General features: G+C 35.2%; 1 protein-coding gene across 2 annotated transcripts in view; it reads left to right on the top strand.

The window, feature by feature from the left end:
- Positions 1 to 25,052, top strand: part of SCYL2 (SCY1 like pseudokinase 2) — a 56,543-nt gene extending 31,491 nt beyond the window's left edge. The window contains exons 6-18 of one of the 2 annotated variants that reach the window (XM_055576162.1): positions 510 to 731; positions 1,152 to 1,268; positions 1,862 to 1,987; positions 6,307 to 6,483; positions 8,111 to 8,233; positions 11,666 to 11,779; positions 12,750 to 12,882; positions 16,682 to 16,800; positions 18,376 to 18,476; positions 20,096 to 20,162; positions 20,315 to 20,407; positions 21,407 to 21,526; positions 22,771 to 25,052. In XM_055576162.1, the coding sequence (XP_055432137.1) occupies positions 510 to 731; positions 1,152 to 1,268; positions 1,862 to 1,987; positions 6,307 to 6,483; positions 8,111 to 8,233; positions 11,666 to 11,779; positions 12,750 to 12,882; positions 16,682 to 16,800; positions 18,376 to 18,476; positions 20,096 to 20,162; positions 20,315 to 20,407; positions 21,407 to 21,526; positions 22,771 to 23,415 (2,157 nt within the window). In that variant the 3' untranslated portion in view covers positions 23,416 to 25,052. Of the gene's footprint in view, positions 1 to 509; positions 732 to 1,151; positions 1,269 to 1,861; positions 1,988 to 6,306; positions 6,484 to 8,110; positions 8,234 to 11,665; positions 11,780 to 12,749; positions 12,883 to 16,681; positions 16,801 to 18,375; positions 18,477 to 20,095; positions 20,163 to 20,311; positions 20,408 to 21,406; positions 21,527 to 22,770 lie in introns of both variants that reach the window. The other variant, XM_055576153.1, reaches the window with a different exon arrangement.
- The last annotated feature ends 760 nt before the right edge of the window (positions 25,053 to 25,812 follow it).

Here is a 25,812-nt window from a genome sequence, read left to right as displayed (position 1 = left end):
ATAAGTAAACATTTTCAGGGGAAGCAGAAAGAATTAGTATTGGTTGAGATATACTATGGGTCAGGCATTGTGCTGGGCCTGTTTTCCATACATTTGTTTAATTTTACAACAGCTTTTTGAACCTGTTAATTAAATCACATAGCTCATTAGTGAAAGAACAAGGTATCAAACAACTATAATCTACTTGAGCTTGTAAGTTTGAAGCCTGTATCAGAAAACATAGGCCATACCTTCTCACATTCAAAATGCATCATATAGTATACTGATAATTTGTTTTCTGGAAGAGAGTGCCAATAATCTCAAAGTTATAAGAGTTCTTATTCTATCTCTTAGCTTTTTCATGCATGTTGTAGTTTTGGGATTTGGGGAAATTTAGAATTGAAAGTGGTGGTGACATTTTTACTTGCATGACTGAGTATGAATTTAAAACTCAATTGTTAGTACTTGACAATGGTTTGCTTTAATTTGACATATTTAATCCATGTGATCATTTTTCTATCCTTTTATAGCCTAAGTTTCCATGTAAAGAATGGGACCCAAATTTACCATCATTGTGTCTTCCAAATCCTGAATATTTGGCTCCTGAATATATACTTTCTGTGACCTGTGAAACAGCCAGTGATATGTACTCTTTAGGAACTGTCATGTATGCTGTATTTAATAAAGGGAAACCTGTATTTGAAGTTAACAAGCAAGATATTTACAAGAGTTTCAGCAGACAATTGGATCAGGTATTTGCCTTTAAATATTTGCTTGCATTAAAAATGTATGAAGTGTTTCTTAGTATTTTTTTCTAAAATATTTTCAGAAAATTCTCCAAACTGGGAGGAGTGTCTCATATTTTGTTTTCATAAAGTCAACTTAACAAAAGTAATTCTTAGGATTAATATTTGTTACTACAACTTTAATCATGGCATTTATTTACTAGAGTGAAAAATGAAATATGGCCTAAAATACTGGGCATTTTGCTTTAGGAATAGAGGCAATTTCAGGTATTAAAAGACATGTTTTAGTTATCTTGCAACAGCAGTTTGTTCAGTCTAAAAATACATTTAGTAAATTTCAAAAAGATTGAAATGGACTGTTCACAATATAAATGTATATCTTTTGAATACTTTATATTCATATTTAACATTATTACTCTTGAACAGTTGAGTCGTTTAGGATCTAGTTCACTTACAAACATACCTGAGGAAGTCCGCGAACATGTAAAGCTACTGTTAAATGTAGCTCCAACTGTAAGACCAGATGCAGATCAAATGACAAAGGTGAGTATGTATTAATTCCTGCCTTAGATGGAGGGATGAAAGATGAGTTCAAGTTGATTAAATGCTTCTGAAGATTTAATATATAGTCCCCAGATAACGTCTATGTTTGTGAGTGTATTAAATATTCAGTGTCCTTTAATCTTAAGGAATTAAACAATTTATGATATAAGTGCTCTGATATAAAGTTAAGATTTCAAATAAAGAGACATAATAGTTATAATTGGGCATGCAGAAGTTCTAGACATGCTAAGAGTTTATAACCCTCTTAATTCACTCATATAAGCATGGATTTTAATAAATGGTACTGTTTATGGCCTCAAGATATTTTAGTTAATGTTTTAATATTTTACTAGTTATGTAAAGTAAATGTTATCGTGTAGCCAGTTCACAGATTTTGATTCTGAAAAATTGACTTCAAAAAGAGGAGTAGTTTATTTTTTCTTATTCTGATTTTTACAATTAGCATTTTTATTAAGTTGTCTTAAGCATTTTGCTAAATGTTTCTGAGTATTTTTTTTCACCATACTGTGTCAGTTTCACATATGAGAAGTATTTCAATATTTATCAAAATAATTTTACTTTTCTGTTTTTAGATTCCCTTCTTTGATGATGTTGGTGCAGTAACACTGCAATATTTTGATACCTTATTCCAAAGAGATAACCTTCAGAAATCACAATTTTTCAAAGGACTGCCAAAGGTTCTGCCAAAACTGCCTAAGGTTTGTTGTTGTTTTTTTAAACAAATGGTCCCTTCTCTATGTTTCATTATATGCTGTCTTCCACTTGTTTGCAGAGAGGGGCGTTGCATGTGTGTATTTTTGGCTGTGCTAGGTCTTTGTTGCTACATGGGCTTTTCTCTAGTTGTAGCAAGCAGGGGCTACTCTCTAGTTGTGATGCACAGGTTTCCCATTCCGGTGGCTTCTCTTGTTGCAGAGCACAGGCTCAATAGATGTGGTGCATGGCCTTAGTTTCTCTGTGGCATGTGGGATCTTTCTGTATCAGGGATAAAACTCGTATCTCCTACCTTGGTAGGTGGGTTCTTTTCCACTGGGGCCACCAGGGAACCCTAAGGTTTGCTGTTGATCAGTCTGTTATTGTAGTCAGGAGTTAAGCATTTAAAATTTACTTTGACTTCACTATAATAACACTTGCCCCCAAAATGTAACTTTTGCCAAGGATACATAAATGTCTAAAAGGCTACCGACTGAAGTCATAAAAGTTTAGTGGTACTTTTTTACATGGTGGAAAAATAATTAAATAGGATAAAAAAATTAGAAGGGTTCAGTTCAGTTGAGTTGCTCAGTAGTGTCCAACTCTTTGCGACTCCATGAACCGCAGCACGCCAGGCCTTCCTGTCCATCACCAACTCCCGGAGTCTACCCAAACTCATGTCCGTTGAGTTGATGATGCCATCTAACCATCTCATCCTCTGTTGTCCCCTTCTCCTGCTTTCAGTCTTTCCCAACATCAGGGTCTTTTCAAATAGGTCAGCTCTTCGCATCAGATAGCCAAAATATTGGAGTTTCAGCTTCAACATCAGTCCTTCCAATGAACACCCAGGACTGATCTCCTTTAGTTGGTTGGATCTCCTTGCAGTCCAAGGGGCTCTCAAGAGTCTTCTCCAACACCACAGTTCAAAAGCATCAATTCTTCTGAGCTCAGCTTTCTTTATAGTTCAATTCTCACATCCATATATGACTACTGGAAAAACCGTAGCTTTGACTAGACAGACCTTTGTTGATAAAGTAATGTCTCTGCTTTTTAATATGCTGTCTAGGTTGGTCATAACTTTCCTTTCAAGGAGTAAGCGTCTTTTAATTTCATGGTTGCAATCACCATCTAGTGATTTTGCAGCCCAAAAAAATAAAGTCAGCCACTGTTTCCACTGTTTCCCCATCTATTTGCCATGAAGTGATCAGACCAGATGCCATGATCTTCGTTTTCCGAATGTTGAGTTTTAAGCCAACTTTTTCACTCTCCTCTTTCACTTTTATCAAGAGGCTCTTTAGTTCCTCTTCACTTTCTGCCATAAGGGTGGTGTCATCTGCATATCTGAGGTTATTGATATTTCTCCCGGCAATCTTGATTCCAGCTTGTGCTTCATCCAGCCCAGTGTTTCTCATGATGTACTCTGCATAGAAGTTAAATAAGCAGGGTGACAATATACAGCCTTGACGTACTCCTTTTTTTATTTGGAACCAGTCTGTTCCATGTCCAGTTCTAACTGTTGCTTCCTGACTTGCATACAGGTTTCTCAAGAGGCAGGTCAGGTGGTCTGGTATTCCCATCTCTTTCAGAATTTTCCACAGTTTATTGTGATCCACACAGTCAAAGGCTTTGACATAGTCAATAAAGCAGAAATAGATGTTTTTCTGGAACTCTCCTGGTTTTTCCATGATCCAGCAGATGTTGGCAATTTGATCTCTGGTTCCTCTGCCTTTTCTAAAACCAGCTTGAACATCAGGAAGTTCACGGTTCACATATTGCTGAAGCCTGGCTTGGAGAATTTTGAGCATTACTTTACTAGCGTGTGAGGTGAGTGCAGTTGTGCAGTAGTTTGAGCATTCTTTGGCATTGCCTTTCTTTGGGATTGGAATAAACACTGACCTTTTCCAGTCCCATGGCAACTGCTGAGTTTTCCAAATTTGCTGGCATATTGAGTGCAGCACTTTTACAGCATCATCTTTCAGAATTTGAAATAGCTTAACTGGAATTCTATCAGCTCCGCTAGCTTTGTTCGTAGTGATGCTTTCTAAGGCCCACTTGACTTCACATTCCAGGATGTCTGGCTCTAGGTGAGTGAGCACACCATCGTGATTATCTGGGTCGTGAACCTCTTTTTTGTACAGTTCTTCTGTGTATTCTTGCCACCTCTTTTTAATATCTTCTGCTTCTGTCAGGTCCATACCATTTCTGTCCTTTATTGTGCCCATCTTTGCATGAAATGTTCCCTTGGTAACTCTAATTTTCTTGCTAGTCTTTCCCATTCTGTTGTTTTCCTCTATTTGCATTGCTCGCTGAGGAAGGCTTTCATATCTCTCCTTGCTATTCTTTGGAACTCTGCATTCAGATGCTTATATCTTTCCTTTCCTCCTTTGCTTTTGGCTTCTCTTCTTTTCATAGCTATTTGTAAGGCCTCCTCAGACAGCCATTTTGCTTTTTTGCATTTCTTTTTCTTGGGGATAGTTTTGATCCCTGTCTCCTGTACAGTGTCACAAACCTCTGTCCATAGTTCATCAGGCACTCTATCTATCAGATCTAGGCCCTTAAATCTATTTCTCACTTCCACTGTATAATTGTAAGGGATTTGATTTAGGTCATACCTGAATGGTCTAGTGGTTTTCCCCACTTTCTTCAATTTAAGTCTGAATTTGGCAATAAGGAGTTCATGATCTGAGTCACAGTCAGCTCCCAGTCTTGTTTTTGCTGACTGTATAGAGCTTCTCCATCTTTGGCTGCAAAGAATATAATCAATCTGATTTTGGTGTTGACCATCTGGTGATGTCCATGTGTAGAGTCTTCTCTTGTGTTGTTGGAAGAAGGTGTTTGCTATGACCAGTGCGTTCTTTGGCAAAACTCTATTAGTCATTGCCCTGCTTCATTTTGTATTCCAAGGCCAAATTTGCTTGTTACTCCAGGTATTTCTTGACTTCCTACTTTTGTATTCCAGTCCCCTATAATGAAAAGGACATCTTTTTTGAGTGTTAGTTCTAAAAGGTCTTGTAGGTCTTCACAGAACCGTTCAACTTCAGCTTCTTCAGTGTTACTGGTTGGGGTATAGGCTTGGATTACCATGATATTGAATGGTTTGCCTTGGAAACGAACAGAGTTCATTCTTTCGATTTTGGGATTGCGTCTGAATACTGCATTTCGGACTCTTTTGTTGACTATGGTGGCTATCCATTTCTTCTAAGGGATTTCTGCCCTCAGTAGTAGATATAATGGTCATCTGAGTTAAATTCACCCATTCCAGTCCATCTTAGTTCACCGATTCCTAGAATGATGACGTTTGCTCTTGCCATCTCCTGTTTGACCACTTCCAATTTGCCTTGATTCATGGACCTAACATTCCAGGTTCCAATGCAATATTGCTTTTTACAGCATCGGACCTTGCTTCCATCACCAGTCAAATCCACACTGGGTGTTGTTTTTGTTTTGGCTCCATCCCTTCATTCTTTCTGGAGTTATTTTCCACTGATTTCCAGTAGCATATTGGGCACTGACCAACCTGGGGAGTTCATCTTTCACTGTCCTGTCTTTTTGCCTTTTCATATTGTTCATGGGTTCTCAAGGCAAGAATACTGAAGTGGTTTGCCATTCCCTTCTCCAGTGGACCACATTCTGTCAGCACTTGGACATTAAACATCAGAAGAGAAGTTGTAAACTGTTGTGGAAATCACTGTCTCACTAGCAATTAAGAGGTTACTTCGGTATGATACTAGTCTCTCCAATTCTTCTACTCTCCCTTCCTGGCTTAGTAAATTGTGAGGATAACATAGTCTAAAAATATTAATGAATGCTGAAAAAGCCACTGTCTGGAAAACTAGCTAATTCTTTTGTAAAAATAATTCCATTGTTTAATCTATCAGATATTCATTGGTTATATACTGTTTGTCTAGCCCTTTACCTAGACTCCCTGGAGAATAAATGGGAAACAAAATATTGTCCTTGTTTTCAAGGCCCTTTTAGTAAATGTAAATGGAGTTAACGTGCACGAAACTATAATTTACAATATGGGATATAAATCATAAGTAATGAAGAAATTAAGAGGAGAACTATATTAATGAAGACTAATTAGGAAAGTTTTCCTAAAAAGTGACCATATGTCCCCCTTTCTCTGTAATGTTCCCAGGTTATGTCTTTTGTCCTGGCATAGTTAGCAATAGTAATATTTTATTCTCAAAAGTGTCCCAGTTTCAGCTATCAATTATATAGTCACTTTACCCAAAGGGATTGGAGGTGTTAGACGCTTAACTTCAATGTTAATACAAAAACCTGATATAAAGATTAATTTTAAGAAAACATTTTTGCTTTTCAGCGTGTGATTGTGCAGAGAATTTTGCCTTGTTTGACTTCAGAATTTGTAAACCCTGACATGGTACCTTTTGTTTTGCCCAATGTTCTACTCATTGCTGAAGAATGTACCAAAGAAGAATACGTTAAGTTAATTCTACCTGAACTTGGGCCTGTCTTTAAACAGCAGGAGCCAATCCAGGTATGTATGTAGTTATTTTTTCCTGTTTATCTGCGGTTATTCAGTGGTCTTAATCAATGATAACTATCACTGAAAACAAAAGGAATGGATATCTGGCTTTTTAAAAATTGAGGTAAATGTGAAAGACTTGCTTTTCCATTAGTCAGAAGCTATTTTTCATATGCTTGAAGTGAACCATTCCCAAAGTTATAGTTGAACTTTGCAAGTGAATGTCTATAGCTCTCAACAAGTTACTATCTCAAAAAACAAATTGTAGTGAGGTTTTACATGTGTTATATTGTTCCCATTGACCTTATTGAATGTTACAGATTTAGTAAAATAAATATTTATTTTTCTCCTGCACTTTTAAATATTTCTGTTTTTCAGCTTTGTTATTGAATCTTTAATTTGTAGATGGTTTGTGCCAGTTGTTCCCTTTATTTTATTGCTAATAAATAGTTTCACTAGAAGAGGGAAAATGCTTCCAGCACCATGGAAGTATTATGTGTATTGTTAAGAGAAAATTTAATTAGAATCTGATATAGACTCTATTAAAATATTTATCCCCCAGATTCAAGGTGGACTTGGATTTAAGGGAGCAGTAGGGTCCCATACTTCAGTTAGAATCTGACCACTTTCATTTCCTTGGACAAGTCATTACTCTCTTACAGCTTCTATTTTCATCATTTCTGAAGTGAAAGGAGTTGTTGAAATTAATTGAAATTTTCTAGCACATGGGAAATATTACTAAGTTTCTGATACTACACGGCAGTAACTTATTGGTAAACTGTTGATTACCTAATTTAACGGTTTAATGACAGGCTGTTTGTGGTCCTTCCCTTGAAGGGAGGGAAACAGAAGGAAGTCTGTGGTAGTAAGGCAAGAATTCCTCTGCCTAAGAAAGGGGCAGGTGAGGGAAATGTAGGGTTTGAAGCAGAGTTCTCCAAACATGGTCAAGGTGTCTGGAAGAAAAGCAGTGAAGTCTCATGTCCACCAAGCTGTGCATCATATAGGAACCTAAGGAATCTATCATCTGAGCACTTATTTGCCTTCATTCTTTGCATTTTTTTCCCCCTTACTAGTCTAGCTAAAAATCCCTTCTGAAAAATTTTAACTGAGCCTTGACAAAACTAGTCTGCATAAATAGAAGGGATGGTTTGTTCCTATCACTTAGCTATGAGGTGGCAGACAAATGATCAGGGACAACTGAAAATGTTTCTTTCTAGAATTTTTCCTGACAGTCCTTTTCATTTCTGTACCTTTTCTTGTTTTGAACTTCATAGAAGCCAAGTGATGTAATTTATTCTTTGCAACGTCTGACTTTGCTGCCCCCAGACTTTTATTTTTTACCCAGTAGCTTTGTAGATAGTTGGTACTTGTGGGTGAGTGATGTATTACTGAAGATATGTGAAAGTTAGGAAATTAGCTTTTATTTAAATATTTAAGCCAAGAACAGATGTTAAATATTGTACTTCTAGAAACATAAGAGACTTGATTTATATGTTTTTGTCTTCCATGCCTTCAGGCTAGCAACATGGTAAGTGTCAAAGCACATAACTTATTCTTTTGAAGCAACTTTAAATTTTGGCATATGTAAAGTGGAATAAAAATTCTAAACTTTGATATGTTGTTCCCCTTGTATACACAGATTTTATTAATCTTCCTCCAAAAAATGGATTTGCTACTAACCAAAACTCCTCCTGACGAGATAAAGAACAGTGTCCTACCAATGGTTTACAGAGCCTTAGAGGCTCCCTCCATTCAGATCCAGGTATAATATTCAGTTTTTTTCTTTTAATGATGATTTTGATTAGTAAAGCAAAAGAAAAAAGTAAAGTACATTTTAAGTTTGTCATAAAATTTGTATATAAAGCTCAATAATACATATTAATGAGTTAGTGAATTTCATTATGTACTTTTAAAGTATATCCACTCCTAACTAATTTGAAGAATCAGTTGATGAATACCGGTATTAATAAAGTAAAATGATTATTGTTCTTTTTACTTATCAGAAATGTACTATTCTGGAAGGTTTGATTTACTATAGTTTGTATTGCTATATACCTTCTTCCTAAATGAGTAATTAACGTATGAATGAAAATGACAAACATGTATGTGCCTTTTTCTTATGGAAGCATTAAGCAGGTACTCCCCATACTCATGATTTTTTCATGCTTGGTAACTCAGTCTTCTATTCAGAAATGTTGTTGCTTTTGAATTGAAGTTAATTTGTATAGCAGGTAGGTAGAAAAGCAGATAATAATTTAGTGTGAGCATCCCTAATGCATGAAAAGTCATGCATTCATGTTACAGAAGTGCTTTAAAACATGGCATACTTTGCCAAACTTCCGGTTCATCGCATACTTTGCCAAACTTTTAGTTCTTTGCTACTAAAATTTTGGTTCTATGGATTATCTAGAAAAAAAGTTTGGATTGCTATTAAAAGCATAATTTAGTTTGAGCTTTTTCCCCCCTACTGTAGAAAGAACATCTCATTGCATAAAAGGTTTCATATTTAAAAGTTTATACTCTCTTTGCCAGTGTAGAGATTCTAGTAAAGAAAAACATAGAAGTTTAATTTTTATAAGTTGATGACCAAGCTTTTTTTTTTTTTTAATGTGAACCTAATACCATACATACATGGTCACTTTTTTGATTCACTTCAGTCTTTATCTGAGGTCTTTTATATTATTCAAAGTTGTGAAGTTGATTTAAAAATTTTTCCTTATAACATCATTTCTTACTTCCTTTGTCCAAATGACATGGAATGATTGGGAAAGGTGTACTTACTGTTACTTTTTGGCACTTTACAAAGGAATTGTGAATTACAGCTTGAAACATTCCCACAGGCCCTGTGTAACCAACCTGATTATATATTCAGCGAGATTAGGGAGGAAAGGGAGGGTAAAGTGATGTGAAAGTCATTTTTCTTCATAAAATGAAATGAAGTGAAGTTGCTCAGTTGTGTCCGACTCTTTGCGACCCCATGGACTGTAGCCTACCAGGCTCCTCCGTCCATGGGATTCTCCAGGCAAGAATACTGGCATGGAGTATTCCATTTCCTTCTCCAGAGGATCTTCCCCACCCAGGGATTGAACCCCGGTCTCCCGCATTGTAGGCAGACGCTTTACTGTCTGAGCCACCAGGGAAGTCTTTTCTTCATAAGGGGGTTAGTTTGGCAAATAAGTTATCAGCCAGTATTTTACTAAAATAATTAATATATAATTCAAATGGACTTGTGCAACTTTGCCAAGTTTTAGAAACCAGCATTTCTGATGTCATTTCAGTAGAAGTGTTTAGTCACCAGTCCAATTAACTAGTATCTGCATTGCTTGGTAAGAGTCTGATAAAGTTAAAACCTGTCTAAGGTTTGGGAGAGAGAGCAAGAGCATGAAACAAAAATCTTTTTTCCTCAGGCCTCATGCAAGTAAGAAGGCTAGGAAGTAACGTGAAACTCATTTTTGGAGTGGTATTTTTAAAGTGAAGTTTGATTGGAACTATGAACATTTAAGAGGCTAGAGAGAGTTTAGAAAAACATTTGGAAAATTAAAAGATGGTTTAGAAAAGTTAGGATCATTAGAGACATTGATAAATGAGAACCAGTTTTTAAAATTATTTACCTTTAAAATTACATGGAGAACTTGTGTTCGTTCTCCCCTCCCCACCACCGATTATAGAGAAAATAGAACGGAAAAGGCAGAAGTTGCTGCAAACACACTAATTGGACTTCTTTTTGTTTTATTTTTTCAGTCCCCTGTTCTTAGGTCTCCTTGTATGGAGAGAGCTCTCCCCTCCTTTAGCTAAGTGATTTAGACATTTGCCTCTTTATAACCTACTCCTCGATTGTATGGCATAGTGCCTATATGGCGTGTTCAGTCCAGTCTGTCTCAGATGAATTAAAGACTGAACTTTACTGTTCCCCTCTGGTAACAGGAGCACAGTGTCTCACTGACTGCTCAGCCTTGCTCATTCTCCTCTACCAACTGTGGAAAAACAGTCCCTTAAATGTAGCTTGTATTTCTTATCTTCAAATTATGTCACCTGCTTAATTATTATACTTCTAAATGGATATTAATATTAACTCTCTTCTTTCTGTCTGCCTTTTGGAAATCTGGGAATAAGTTTAAGTAGATAAAATATTTGCCAAAATTCTGATATCAGATTCTTAGTGATTAATTCATTTCTGTCTACTAACTACAAATAAGTATATATTTGTTTGCCAGATATCATCAATAACTCCTTCTCTGATACACATTTATACCTCTGTTTTCTTCAGTAATCTCTTTTGTGCTTTTCTATAAGAATCATTCTGCCTTATAAGATATCTGAGATGTGGGTTCTTCAGCCAGTTTTTTCTCAAGCCATTTCCTGTTCTTTTTCTTATCTCATACAATCCTCCGTCATCCTTCCTTTCCTCTGTTATACTCAAGAGTTCCCAGTTCCAGTCATTTACACTGTGGCATAGCATTAGTTAACAAGAATGTTTTAAATGACTTTTCCTGTTTCTATCCATTATATTTGCTTTAGTTTCAGATTTTAGAAATACTTGAAAATATCAATATAAAGAAAATTTAAATCCTCTCTCAGAGGTGCCCACAGTTCAGTTAACATTTCCAGATATATCCTTCCAGTTCTTTTTCCTAAGTCTGTAGACACATACATGTTTTAAAAATTGGAATGATATAATAGTGTTTTATTACATTTATCATCGATATTATTAAACAATCTTTGAACATGTATTTTAAAATATTTGTATTATATTCCATGATATGGATATTGTAACAGCTAAGAAATTCATTATTTAGGAGGAATAGTTTTACGTGAATTGGTATAATATTTGATTTTTCTCTCGTGAGAGATAGCAAAACTTAGATGTTACTTTCTTTTTTTAAGATGTTCCTGTTTTTAAAATTAAATGAAGAATTGTGTTTTCAGAGGAAGAAATTAGGAATGTTATCAGGAAATTTTGGTATATGTGCTAGTTGTGTGACCTAGCATGAATTTGAATGAGGTCTTCTGAGCCTGTTTTCTCAGGCTGTAAAGTAGAAAATTGGTAATAAGTATTTTTCTTTCAAATAGCTTTTGAAAGGATCAAATGATAGATAAGAGTTTATTTCAAACTATGTGACAAAATTAACCATGCAAATACAAAATGCTTTTTAATATGTTTCTCTGAGATTGATCCAATTTATTTTATTAATAGGAACTCTGTCTAAACATCATTCCAACCTTTGCAAATCTTATAGACTACCCATCCATGAAAAATGCTCTAATACCAAGAATTAAGAATGCATGTCTGCAAACATCTTCCCTTGCTGTAAGTAATTACATATTTTTATTTGTCTCTCACTTCTTATTGGCTTAGTAATTTTCTTATTGTTTAGTAATCTTTTTATAGTTTGTTCATATAGTTTCATCTTGGCTCTAAGTAGCCTATAAATAGTACAGTGAAAGTGAGCAATAGCTGTAGTTTGCCCAGATATATTATTTTATAGTATTCCATCCCTGACATTACTCTGTCTGCTAGTGTTCCAGTAGAAAATTCAAGTAATTTTTTTCTTAATCCTCTTTCGCTTTAAGCCACAAGTTATTTTTTTTTAACCACCTAAATTGTTTTCTGCTTTTCTTAGTTTACTTAAAAAAAAAATAATTTTATTAATATTATGATCCTGATTCAAAGTATTCTATCTTAAAAAATTCTAGCAAAGAAAGTAGGGTGTGAAATGTTTATCAAAATAGTCAAGAGACTACAGATAAAATTTTGATAAAAGAGCTCCTAAATACCAGGTTTTAGTGACTATATTAAAAATATATTTAGAAATATAAAACTTCAGGTATGGCAGATAGAATTTTCACATATTGTTAAAATATTTAAGAATGACTTGAACATGAATTAGAGAAATATACTAGAGGCCCAGTAATTTGTTGGGAGAATGTAGTCCTTTTTATAGTTAAAATGACCTCAAGAAAATATTCTTAGCAAGCAAATATATAGTAAAGCTTTTCAAATCCTAATTACTTTACTTAAAATGACATGAAAGTAATATCATTCTTTGCCTTTAGCTACTTAGTGTCCTGGTAAAGCAATCATAAATTTTCTGAAACAAATCAGGGGAATTTATAAATATGTGAATTTTCTATATTAATAAAGGATGAGAGCTTTTAACTTTTCTTTCATTTTTGAGATTTTAACATATACTTATATGAAGATTAGACTCATGCTTAAAATACTTTGGTCTAGATTGTGAAGACTTTAAATGACTAATTCAGTTTACCTCTTTTAATAGGTACGTGTAAATTCATTAGTGTGCTTAGGAAAGATTTTGGAATACTTGGATAAATGGTTTGTACTTGATGATATTCTACCCTTCTTACAACAAATTCCATCCAAGGAACCTGCGGTCCTCATGGGAATTTTAGGTAGCTGAAAACTTAATGTCATTTGATGCTACTTTACTGTTTTATAATCATGCAAGTAAACTTCTCAGTCTGTAAAACCATTTTGCTCTCTTTTCATGTAACTGAAGAATGATGGTGTAAATGCCATGATGTAACTTTTCCCTCTGTTAATTTTAGCGAAAGTGGTAGTACCTGACATTTACAAAGGGATAAAAACATTTGTGAATCCCAGCTTCACAAATAGCATGTAGTTTTCCCTCTAAAAATGATACTAAATAAGAGAGGCAAACAAAGCTACTTGAAATGCTGATACCAATCATAATAGTAATACCTAATGTTTATTTGTTACCCGATTTATAAGAGGCACTCTGCTAAGTCTTTTCTGCATTATCTTATTTTGTCCTCTCTAAAATCTAATGAGATTTGGTACTTTTATTTCTGTTTTACAATAAGGCCATGAGGTTTAGCTAAATGAAGTAAGTTATTCAAGATTATACAGCTAAAAAGTGGTAGAGTTGGCTCTTAATTTAGATATGTTTAAATATGAACACAGGGCTTCTGTGGTGGCCCACTGGTAAAGAACCTACCTACCAATGCAGGAGACATGGGTTCAGTCCCTGGGTTGAGAAGATTGTCTGGAGAAGGAAATGGCAACCCACTCCAGGATTCTTGCCTGGGAAATCCCATGGACAGAGGAATCTGGTGGGTTACAGCCCATGGGGTCGCAAAAGAGTTGGAGACAACTTACCAACTAAGCAACAACAACAAAATATGAGCATATATTTTTCAATGCTAAGTGCTGATAAAGTATTATGAGCCTTACAGCACCTTCTAGTCATCAGCGTGCTAATTATAAATCACTCTATTAAAAAAACTCTGAAATTGTTTATAAATAGTTGAAGTCCAATCTGGAAATGCTAGGGTCTGCTACACTATTAGCTGTAGAATCACATAAACATTAACACGTTACTAAACTTGAAGTTCTGTGTTAATTTTGAAGAAAATCTATGTTATTCAGCCATGTATCTTAAATACCTACTATAGCACCTGATTTATAGAATATCCTCAGTAAATATTTATAGGAATGGTCAGTAAGTAATCTGTTGTGGACCTCTGTGGACATAGAAATTTTCTGATATGTTATGAAACTTTTGAGCTCAAGGAAATTAGTCTTCTTGACAAGGAGTCTGATACAATGAAAAGAGCCCTAACCCTAATTCTGGCTGTGCCAGTTCCTGGATTGACTTTGAAAAGTTTCTTTATCTATCACATAAGGGTAAAATAATATCATTAAAGGAGTTTTGTGAGAGTTCAGTGAGACCAACTGAAGGGAAAGTTATGAGCATAGTGCTCTGCAAATAAGCATTTAGTGGGCACACAGAGTTCTTTGAATATATAAGTGAAGTGTGCATTCACTGGAGAATAATAGGAGGTAGTGTGTTCTAAAGCTTTAGCTTATATACAAAACTGTTATGCAATGAAAGCATTCAGAGATTGAGGAGCAGATGTGCCCAGTTTACCAAATGAAGGCTTTGTGAAATAGGTATAACAGTAGGGTCTTGAAAGTTGAGTAAATATGTAAGACAACAGGGAAGGATTTTGTGGAGTTAAATTATTAGAGTTTAGAGATGTTGAGTCTGATTGGTTGAAGTGAATAAAGGTATAAGACCTATGCTTAGACACTTTTAAGTTTGAGTGAGTAGTATGAAATATATATTTAGCTGTGTTCAGAATACAAAGACATTTCTGTAGCCTTACTGCTACACTGTAAGAACTATACCTGATTCGAATAGGCTTTTCCTGGTACGGTCATTGTTGTTTAGTCTCGCTCAGTTGTGTGTGACTCTCTGCGGACCATGGACTGCAGCACACCAGGCTTCCTGTCCTTCACCATCTCCCCGGGCCTTGCTCAATCTCATGTCCATTGAGTTGGTGATGCCATCCAACCATCTTGTCCTCTGTCGTCCCCTTCTCCTCCTGCCTTCAATCTTTCCCAGCATCAGGGCCTTTTGTAATGAGGCAGCTCTTTCGTATTAGGTGGCTAAAGTATTGAAGCTTCAGCTTCAGCATCAGTCCTTCCAGTGAATATTCAAGATTGATTTCCTTTAGGATTGACTAGTTTGATCTTCTTGCTCTCCAAGAGACTCTCAAGAGTCTTTTCCAACATCACAGTTCAAAAGCATCAGTTCTTCAGTGCTCAGCCTTCTTTATGTCCAACTCTCACATCCGTACATGACTACAGGAAAAACCATAGCTTTGACTAAATGGACCTTTGTTGACAAAGTAATGTCTCTGCTTTTTAATACACTGTGCAGGTTTGTCACAGCTTTTCTTCCAAGGAACAAGTGTCTTTTAATTTCATGGCTGCAGTCACCATCTGCAGTGATTTTGAAGCCCCCCAAAATAAAGTCTGTCACTGATTCCATTGTTTCCCTGTCTATTTGCCATGAAATGATGGGACCAGATGCCGTGATCTTCATTTTTTGAATGTTGAGTTTTAAGCCAGCTTTTTCACTCTCCTCTTTCACCTTCATCAAGAGGCTCTTTAGTTCTTCTTCGCTTTCTGCCAGGGTGGTCTAATCTGCCTCCGTGATTGTACTCTGCATAGAAGTTAAATGAGCAGGGTAACAATATACAGCCTTGACATACTCTTTTCCCAATTTTGAACCAGTCTGTTGTTCCATGTCCAGTTCTGACTGTTGCTTCTTCACCTGCATGCAGATTTCTCAGGAGGCAGGTAAGGTGGTCTGGTATTCCCATCTCTTGAAGAATTTTCCACAGTTTATTGTGATCCACACAGTCAAAGGCTTTAGTGTAGTTAGTGAAGCAGAAGTATTTTTTCTAGAATTCTCTTGCTTTTTCTGTGATCCAGTAGATGTTGGCAACTTGATCTCTGGTTCCTCTCCCTTTTCTAAGTCCAGCTTGAACATCTGGAAGTTCTCAGTTCACTTACTGTTGAAGCCTAGCTTGGAGAATTTTGAGCGTTACTTTGGTAGCCTGTAAAATGAGTGCAGTGGTGTGGTAGTTTGAACATTCTTTGGCATTGCTCTTCTTTGGGATTGGAATGAAAACTGAACTTTTCCAGCCCTGTGGCCACTGCTGAGGTTTCCAAATTTGCTGGCATATTGAGTGCAGCACTTTCACAGCATCGTCTTATAGGATTTGAAATAGCTCAGCTGGAATTCCATTACCTCCACTAGCTTTGTTTGCAGTAATGCTTCCAAAGGCCCACTTGACTTCACACAGCAAGATGTCTGGCTCTAGGTGAGCGATCACACCATTGTGGTTACTGGGTCATTACGGTCTTTTGTATAGTTCTTCTATGTATTCTTTTCACCTCTTCTTAATATCTTCTGCTTCTGTTAGGTCCATACCATTTCTGTCCTTTATTGTGCCCATCTTTGCATGAAATGTTCCCTTGGTATCTCTAATTTTTTGAAGAGATCTCTAGTCTTTCCCATTCTATTATTTTCCTCTATTTCTTTGCATTGTTCACATAGGAAGGCTTTCTTATCTCTCCTTGCTATGCTTTGGAATTCTGCATTCAGATGTGTATATCTACAAAAAAAATACAGGCTTTTACAGTTACACTATTTTTAGCCAAAGAATATGGGATAAGTGTGTCATGGTATGTTAAATCTAAACCGACAGTAAAGCTGAAATCATTCTGATACATATGTAAGAACATTCTTCTTAAAGCATTTATAAGGAAAAATTTGTAACTGTACTGATTATCAAGAGATTTTATATAGATACATTGTTTTTCTGATTTCTATTAATTTTGTAGTATTGAATTATAACATTCTTTTTTTTAAATCAGGTATTTACAAATGTACATTTACCCATAAGAAGTTGGGAATCACCAAAGAGCAGCTGGCTGGAAAAGTATTGCCTCATCTGATTCCCCTGAGTATTGAAAACAATCTTAATCTCAATCAGGTAGGAATATTTTTGTGCTTTATTCAGTTTATTCAGCTTACTCTTTTCTCGGCATTGAATGTATAAATATATTACAAATAAACATTGATAAAACAAGGAAAAATACGTTGAAGAGGTATATGAAGAAAGTGCTTTTTATATTCAAAGTAAGGAGTATGTGAGTTAGAAAGAGGGATTATTGAAAGCCTTGTTCAGTCAATCAGTTAAGTCACTCAGTTGTGTCCAACTCTTTGCAACCCCATGAACTGCAGCACGCCAGACTTCCTGTCCATCACCAACTCTGGAACTTGTGCAAACTCATGTCCATTGAGTCAGTGATGCCATCCAACCATCTAGTCCTCTGTTGTCTGCTTCCTCTCCTGCATTGAGTCTTTCCCAGCATCAGGGTCTTTTCCAATGAGTCAGTTCTTTGTCCCCTTCCTCTCCTGCCTTCAGTCTTTCCCAGCGTCAGGGTCTTTGCCAATGAGTCAGCTCTTCGCATCAGGTGGCCAAAGTATTGGAGTTTCAGCTTCAACATCAGCCCTTCCAATGAATATTCAGGACTGATTTCCTTTAGGATGGACTGGTTGGATCTCCTTGCCGTCCAAGGGACTCTCAAGAGTCTTCTCCAACACCACAGTTCAAAAACATCAATTCTTTGGCTCTCAGCTTTCTTTATGGTCCAGCTCTTACATTTGTATATATCTACTGCATTTGGGGAGGCAAGAAAGTTTCTAGAGTCTTCCTGTAATATGTGGTATTACTGAAATAAATTGTTTCTGAAGTACCATAATTATTTAACTAAATTTTAACTAAAACTTGAACTATGTTTAGACATTGAGTTGGGTATTCTTATAAACTTTAATTATTTGAAAGTTAGATTATGTATATTTAATATTTCTACTAGCTTTTTAGAAAACAAGGTTTATTTTAGCCAAACATGTCATTTTTATAATGATCGAATAAAGAGTAATTTTTTATGCATCATTAAACAGATTGTGGGCTTCCCAGGTGGTGCTAATGGTAAAGAACCCGTTTGCCAAGCAGGAGATACAAGAGATGCGGGTTTAATTCCTAGGTTGGGAAGGTGCTCTGAAGGAGGTCATGGGAACCCACTGCAGTATTTTTGCCTGTAGAATTCCGTGGACAGAGGAGCTGGCGAGTCTGTGGGGTTGCAAAGAGTCGGACATGACTGAAGTGACTTAGCAGGCACACACGCATGCAAACAGATTGTGTTTAGATATGCACATATTAGGTGGTCAGTTTTGGATTAGTCTAAAAAAAAATCAATGTGTAATAACTGGTGGAGTTGAATTTATTTAAGACTGCTGAGTAATAGCAATTAGCTCAGAATATAAAACTTATTGAGACATGTTTTCTGGAACTTTAAATATCACCACTGTACAAAGATACTGTAAAAGCTTGCTATGATATTCTGAGCTAAAATATGTATAATCTATTCTTGTGTCATCAGACCTATTTGTCATATTCTGGTAAAAATAGAGAATATTATGAATAACTTGTTGAATTTTTTTATTCAATAACTTTGTTGCTAACTTGAAACATCCTAACTATATCAATTTCTTATTATATCAGTTCAATTCTTTCATTTCCGTCATAAAAGAGATGCTTAATAGATTGGAGTCAGAACATAAGACTAAACTGGAGCAACTTCATATAATGCAAGAACAGCAGAAGTAAGTAGGTTGAATATGAATTGCACATGGTCCAGGAGTGACATTAAAGTTATGTCATGGTTGATTTCCTAGAATATGGATGATAAAACTTGAAGGATTTCAATTTGACTATATGGAAAAGACCCTGATGCTGGGAGGGATTGGGGTCAGGAGGAGAAGGGGACGACAGAGGATGAGATGGCTGGATGGCATCACTGACTCGATGGACGTGAATCTGGGTGAACTCCGGGAGTTGGTGATGGACAGGAAGGCCTGGCGTGCTGCGATTCATGGGGTCGCAAAGAGTCGGACATGACTGAGCGACTGAACTGAAAGCCTGTAAAAATTTTCCAGCAGATTAAGTTAAACTGAGTTTAAATAGAATGTTGTTGAAAATCTGATGTTATTGCTAAATACAAAAGCATAACATGATATAATCTTAATGTTTTCTCTACATAAAGAAAATTCTGTTTCTGAGAAAAATCTCTTGTCATATTAGCCACCAGCATTGTAAAGTCAGGGTGCTGATCACCAGGAGCACCACTTAAAAGTTTTTTTTCAGATCTGTGAAATCCTTGTGTTTTGATTTCTCCTTTTCTCTTTTATCTAACCTTTGAAACATTTACAGAGAATTCATTCCGTATGTCGTACCACAGCATCCACCTTTTGTGTGTGTGTGTCTTATAGAGAGGATTTTCTAAATTATTTGCAAAATATTAGTGTACAAAGGATGAGGGGAAAGATGAAAATTATTCAACAGAAAGTGCTAGTTTTTATGATCAAATCTTCACTATATTCTTTGCTCCAAAGAAAAACACATGAGTTTAGAATGCCCATTAATGTTTAACCCTGAGCCAAAGACATCTGAAAATCAGTAAAATTGATACCAGTCACGAGCCAAGTCCTCCAAAAGAAGCTTTTTTGGTCTTGTTCCAGTGTAAGGTAAAGGCTTTATGGAAGTAAATACACAAGGCGTAGAATGACATGAAATAGCCATTTGTATATGCTAAATATTTTGTGAGATATATATGTCTATACATACATGTATATATGTATGTGTGTGTGTATATATATATATATATGCTATTAATGGATTGACTATGTTAGCATAGGAACCCTGAAAATCATTAAAAATTACAACAGAGAAATTTTCTATCTAGTATTTATACTTGAGGTGTAAATGAACCTTCTCGTTTTTTTCTTCCTATCTAAATAAATGTTACCTATTTTTCAAGGCATAGATCTTGCCCACATCTTTCATTCAGTGATTATAGAATTTATTGTTAGAATCATAGATTCTGAACTTAATCATGTTAAGTTCCCATATTGTATCTTGTCTCTCAGTAAGCTCTGAACTCTTGTATGGTAAGAACCATCCTTGCATGATTTTATGACACCCTGAGTAAATTCTCCAGTTAATCTCAAATGTTTAGTTTTTAAAAAAAGACTTGTATACAAATGTTACTTGTAGGGGCAAGCAGATACTAATAGTAGTAAATAATGAAAAAGATTATGACTGTCCTTAATAAGTTGCAGTTTGTTGAAGTTGTAATAACTTCTATGTGGGTAAACTATTTTTAAGAAGTATTTTAAAAACATTTCTTTTTATAGCTTTGTCATAACTCAGCTCTTTCTTACAGATCTTTGGATATAGGAAATCAAATGAATGCTTCCGAGGAGACAAAAGTTACAAATGTTGGGTCTCAGGTAAGAAGATATTTAGATCATTCTAATTCTGGGTGGGGGGGGGGGGGGGGCGGGAAGTGCCTGACATTGCACTCCATTTCAGAAGCTTCTGATCTTTAAGTAGTAAAGTTTTGCGCATTGTTCAACTGGTTGGTTTTTTTCTGTTTCAGCAGATTGACAAAGTCTTTAACAACATTGGAGCAGACCTTCTGACTGGTGGTGAATCAGAAAATAAAGAGGATGGGTTACAGAATAAACAAAAAAGAGTAAGTTTCTTTACTGTTCTTTTGACATTCATATTTATATTATATGACTTCTATAAACCATAGATTGTTTTGTTGAGAAATACTATTTAGCTTAATAGAAACATTCTTTAATTATCTTTATGAAATTTAAAAGTTATCAGTGGATCATGACCTAACCATGTTGAGAATAAAAATGCTTAATATTTTTAACTTCCTCTTTTATTCATTCTCCCACATTGGTAATGTTTCTAGGTTGCCTGACTTCTTGTCCTTTCTATTGTACTTTGCCAGTCACATCCCTTGATAAATTTTACAGTGTCTCTTCTTTGCTCCTGATTTTGAATAATAAACTATAAAACTGTAGTTTCCAGCTGAAATATTGGTTAGCATCCAATATAAAAAATATATCAACTTTGAATTTCACTAAGGGCAGTTTTCTTCTATTCATTCAACATGTATGAGTACCTGTATGTGTAGAACCAAGACACTGTGGTTTACAAAATTGTACGAGGACATACTGTGGGCTTAAAGGTTGGCAAAGCAGATCTAAGAAAAAAGACACTGAATTTGATGCAGACGTTAGTATCAAAAATATTGTTTGTTCATGTTTTTTTTTTTTAAGTTGTTTAATTCTTACTTAGCTTTTGATGAGTTCTTAAAATATTTTTTGGAGTAAGATAAAAACAGTTGAACAAGAATCTCCCAATTTTATGGCTAATTCATGTTATACAGCAGAAACTGATACAACATTGTAAAGCAATTATCCTCTAATTAAAAAAATAAATAAATGAAAGGTATATATTAAAAAAGGAAAAAAAACAAATAGAAAACCCACAAAACTAAAGTATGACTGACCTTAGTTATACTGTTGTGGCAGTCACCAATACAGTAGTTCGTAAACTACTTGGTACTGTCAAGTGTTGTCACATGGTATTGCCACACAGACAAAAAAGCAATGTTCTGCTTTACAAATGAAATTATGAAAGCTGTCAGTTAACTTTTTTTTGCTGTTGTTTTAAGGCATCACTTACACTTGAAGAAAAACAAAAATTAGCAAAAGAACAGGAGCAGGCCCAGAAGTTGAAAAGCCAGCAGCCTCTTAAACCTCAAGTTCACACACCTATTGCTCCAGTCAAGCAGGTCAGAGTTCATTTTTTTGTGTAATTATACTACTCTTAAGGAGTAAGGTAGTATAGAACCTAGTCTACCTACTAGTGTTTTATGAAAATGTATTTCAGAAAATACTTTAATATGTAATTTCTAAGAAGTATGGGCATAAAGGATTTTCCAGCACCTCCTCAATAACCTGCCTAATGTACGATGTTTTGTGATAGTGCTTGTTACCAATATAGAAGAAGCTAGATTAATGGGACGGTTCTTTAAAAATACTAGGTCTGTGATACTAATTCAACTCTGCTCACTTTGAATTGATCAGGAATATTATGTTCATGCATTTATGTATTTTTGAGCAAGAAATAATTTTCATTTTTTGGCTTTTTTGTTAGAGTCATGTTTGTAACTTGATTTAGGGATTCTTACCTATATGTCTTGACCAGTATTTATTTCCTTCTGTGTTTTAGGCACTGTTTTAGGTGCTAGTTTTAGAACAGTGATTAAGTTCTCTGCTTGGAGAAAGTTTACACTCTTACTGGTTTCAGAAATAACTTTATCTTAAAAGCTTTCTTTAAATTTTTTTTGTAGTTTTTGTCTCCTAATCATTAAACTTTTTCCTCTGGGAAAAATCTTTGTGGGCCAAGAGGCAAAATAAAGCATTTTGTATGTACTTATATAAGAATAAATTTAGAAAACTAAATTTCCACACAATTGTGATGAAAGTCAAAATACAAAAATAATGAAGTATCCTTTTCTGTGGGGCTTCCCTGGTTGCTCACTGATAAGGAATCCGCCTGCCCATGCAGGAGACCCAGGTTCTATCCCTGTGTTGGGAAGATCCCATGGAGAAGGAAATGGCAACCCGCTCCAGTGTTCTTGCCTGAGAAATCCCACAGAGCCTGACAGGCTACAGGCCATGGGTTGCAAAAGAGGCACACAACTTAGCGACTAAACAGCAACAACATCTTTTTCTATAGTACAGATCTAATGAGAAAAATGCAATTCTGCTTTTTGGTGGAGGCACAGTGGGGGAGACAACATTTCATTTAATTGGAGTTCAAAGTTTTGTTCCTTGTCATCAAATTGTTGCAAATGTTCATCTTTAAAGAGCCTTAAGTATGTGGCAAACTGGGTTTGGCCTGTGAACTGTGTAGTTTGCTGTCTCAGTGTAGACAAGCTTAATTTTAACTTGTCCTTTATAATAAAATTTATCAAGCATTTTACTAATTTTAAAGTAATTTGGAATAAAGTAATTTCCTTGTATTTTTCAGACTAAGGACCTGACAGACACTTTGATGGATAACATGTCATCTTTGACCAGTCTTTCTGTTAGCACCCCTAAAATTTCTGCTTCAAGTTCCTTCACTTCTGTTCCTTCCACGGGCCTTGGCATGATGTTTTCTACACCAATTGACAATACAAAGAGAAATTTAACAAATGGCCTAAATGCTAACATGGGCTTTCAGACTTCAGGATTCAATATGCCAGTTAATACAAACCAGAACTTCTTCAGTAGTCCAAGCACACCTGGAGTGACCAAGATGGCACTGGGAACACCTTCCACCTTGCCAAACTTCAATGCTGTGAGTGTTCCTCCTGCAGGTGGAAAGCAGACTCAGCAAAGACCCACAGATATGTCTGCTCTTAATAATCTCTTTGGCCCTCAGAAACCCAAAGTTAGCATGAACCAGTTATCACAACAGAAACCAAACCAGTGGCTTAATCAGTTTGTACCTCCTCAAGGGTCTCCAGGTATGGGCAGTTCAGTAATGGGAACACAGGTGAACGTGATGGGACAATCTGCCTTTGGAATGCAGGCTAATCCTTTCTTTAACCCGCAGAACTTTGCACAGCCACCAACCACTATGACCAGTAGCAGTTCAGCTAGCAATGATTTAAAAGATCTTTTTGGGTGAGGTGTCATGCTCCTATTTTTAAAGGATTACTTCAGTTTTAATCATGGGTAAGCTGATTTACATCTGTATATAGCTGGCTTGGAGGAAGTACTTCTATGGGAAAGTGGTCCTATGATAGGGAAAAAACTGTTTTCATGCCAGCAGAGTAGTTGTATGGACTCCTAACAGTTGAGGTTTTTAAAACATTGAGGATTTTTTCCTCTTACCAACTCCTCTTCAGGTTTTTAAAAGACCCGACCCATATCAATCTCAATGAGAACAAAAAGACACCTGAGTATCTTGAATAGCAGAATTTTTAAATCAAATGTTTATTTTGGCTTGTATATCTTGGTGTTATTTTAAAAGTTGAGTTGATGGTAATTGCAAGTTTCATCTGTTAAATACTACATGGTACACAGTCTGCCTTCACAAGTCATTAGTTTTCATTTTAAATATGTGAAAAATCTTGATGCTGTATTGATTTGTTTGCATTTAGTACAACTGAGAAAATGATACGCATAATGAAAAGGATCAGGTCATTTGCTTTTCCAATCTTATTACTTCTCAGATGAACTAATGTTTAGTACAAAAGACTGAGAAACTATTGCAAAATTTAATTTAACCTTAATTTCATTGGTTCAAACTAAAGGCATTATTAACTACCATAAATGCAAACTGATCATTGTAAATTATTTTTTAGCATGGTCTGCCTCAAGTAGTAATGTATTTTTCTCTGTTTACTTGGATATGTTTAGAGTCACTTTTTTTCCTCCTGTGTCACAGACAGAAGAGGTATGTACTGATTTGTACAGGTATTTGACAAAGCCGTCTCTGTGCTTTTTCCTGATTGCTGCCTTCATGCTTCATTTTGAATTGAAACTTCAGAGGTTGCAGCATATATGAATTGCATTTTCAAAAGGAGATTTGTAAGAATTAAACTATATTTAATGAGTAAACTTTTGAGATTTCTGCTGTATTGTTTCAAATGTAATAAACTTTACTTCTCTAAAAATGAGCACTTGCATCTTCTGGCTGCTAACAGATTAAGTTTCAGCTCGTTAAGTCTGACCTCATCACTTACTGCATCTGAAGTTTAGTTCTTTTCTCTGAATTTTAGGGTCTTTCATTCAAACATTTCTATGTTCATAATTAGCCATTTTTAGGGAAAAAAAGGATAAATTCTAACAGGAAATATGCTTTCTTTTTCAAGGCCTTTCTCAGATGTTTTTCTTTGATTAGCTAATCAGTCAACTGTGGAGTCTTATGCCATAGATATCATTTGTACTCTGTTAAGTTATATTCCATCATTATAACTTTAAAGTGATCTTTCAGAGAACTATAATGTATTATATTGTAACTGCTGCCATAGAGTTGTGGATTTTAATTATCAGAAACCAGCAATCATTTAAAATAAATCCTATGAACTTTACTGTGCTGACACTACATTTATTCATTGAAAAAATATATATCCTCACATTGAACATATGCTACTTAATTATAAGATATAATTTGATAATATTGCTGGCAGCATTCAGTAAGAAGGTATTTAAAAAAATAAAAAGTCAGCTTTATGTCTGATTTTTCTTCGAGTGGTACTTTTTACATGGTTTTAGGAAAGGACTCAGGAATGCTGAAGAAACTTAACCAAGAAATGAAAAGCACTAGGGAGATCAAATGTTTTTGGCAAATGCATTCATACCAGATTGTGTCTTATTTGTAACATAATATCTATCTTGAGAAAAGTTTACATAAGGAATAAAATTGCATAATGTTGAAGAATTTTTCATAGTAACAATTCAGTAGTCACTGTTCTTTAGGAAGTTGCTTTTTATTTTATAAAATAACTTGATGTCAGTGTTAAACTCCTAATAAAATTTACTATAACTATATAATTTGAAAGTCTAAATATAAAAACAGATTATTTGAGAAATATTTGTGATTGTTGGATAATTTCCACATCTTGAAATTTGTTCATTCATTGAGGTAATGGTGCTATATTTTTAGAAAATTTTCTATACATTTTTCCTCCTTTCTTGAAGGTATTTTGTTTAAGTCCTTTCTATCACTTGAACTGTTACCATTGCCTTTTTCTGTTGTGAAATTGCCTCTAAAAATAGTGCTGTTTTTAGGCTTGTATGTCTATGTGAACAAAATTTTCAAAGTATTGAATTACCTTAAAATTATTTCAGACATCGACAGCATTTAAGTCCCTTGTGCATAGAGTAGAAAATTGGTAGTTAAAAAGCACCTGTCTCCAAAAATTACAAGAAAGATTCCCTTTATTTGAATTGGTTCTTTATTCTCCTAATGCTAAAGTGTGTGGTGTATTTGGAGGATGCACAAAAGAAAATGGAAATAGACTATGTACTTGGTTGGGGTTTGTTTGTTTAATTTTATTTTTATCTGGGGACACATATA

The sequence above is a fragment of the Bubalus kerabau genome, chromosome 1 (assembly GCF_029407905.1).
Source record: "Bubalus kerabau isolate K-KA32 ecotype Philippines breed swamp buffalo chromosome 1, PCC_UOA_SB_1v2, whole genome shotgun sequence".
Taxonomy (NCBI): domain Eukaryota; kingdom Metazoa; phylum Chordata; class Mammalia; order Artiodactyla; family Bovidae; genus Bubalus; species Bubalus kerabau.
This window is presented reverse-complemented; position numbering and strand designations above follow the sequence as displayed.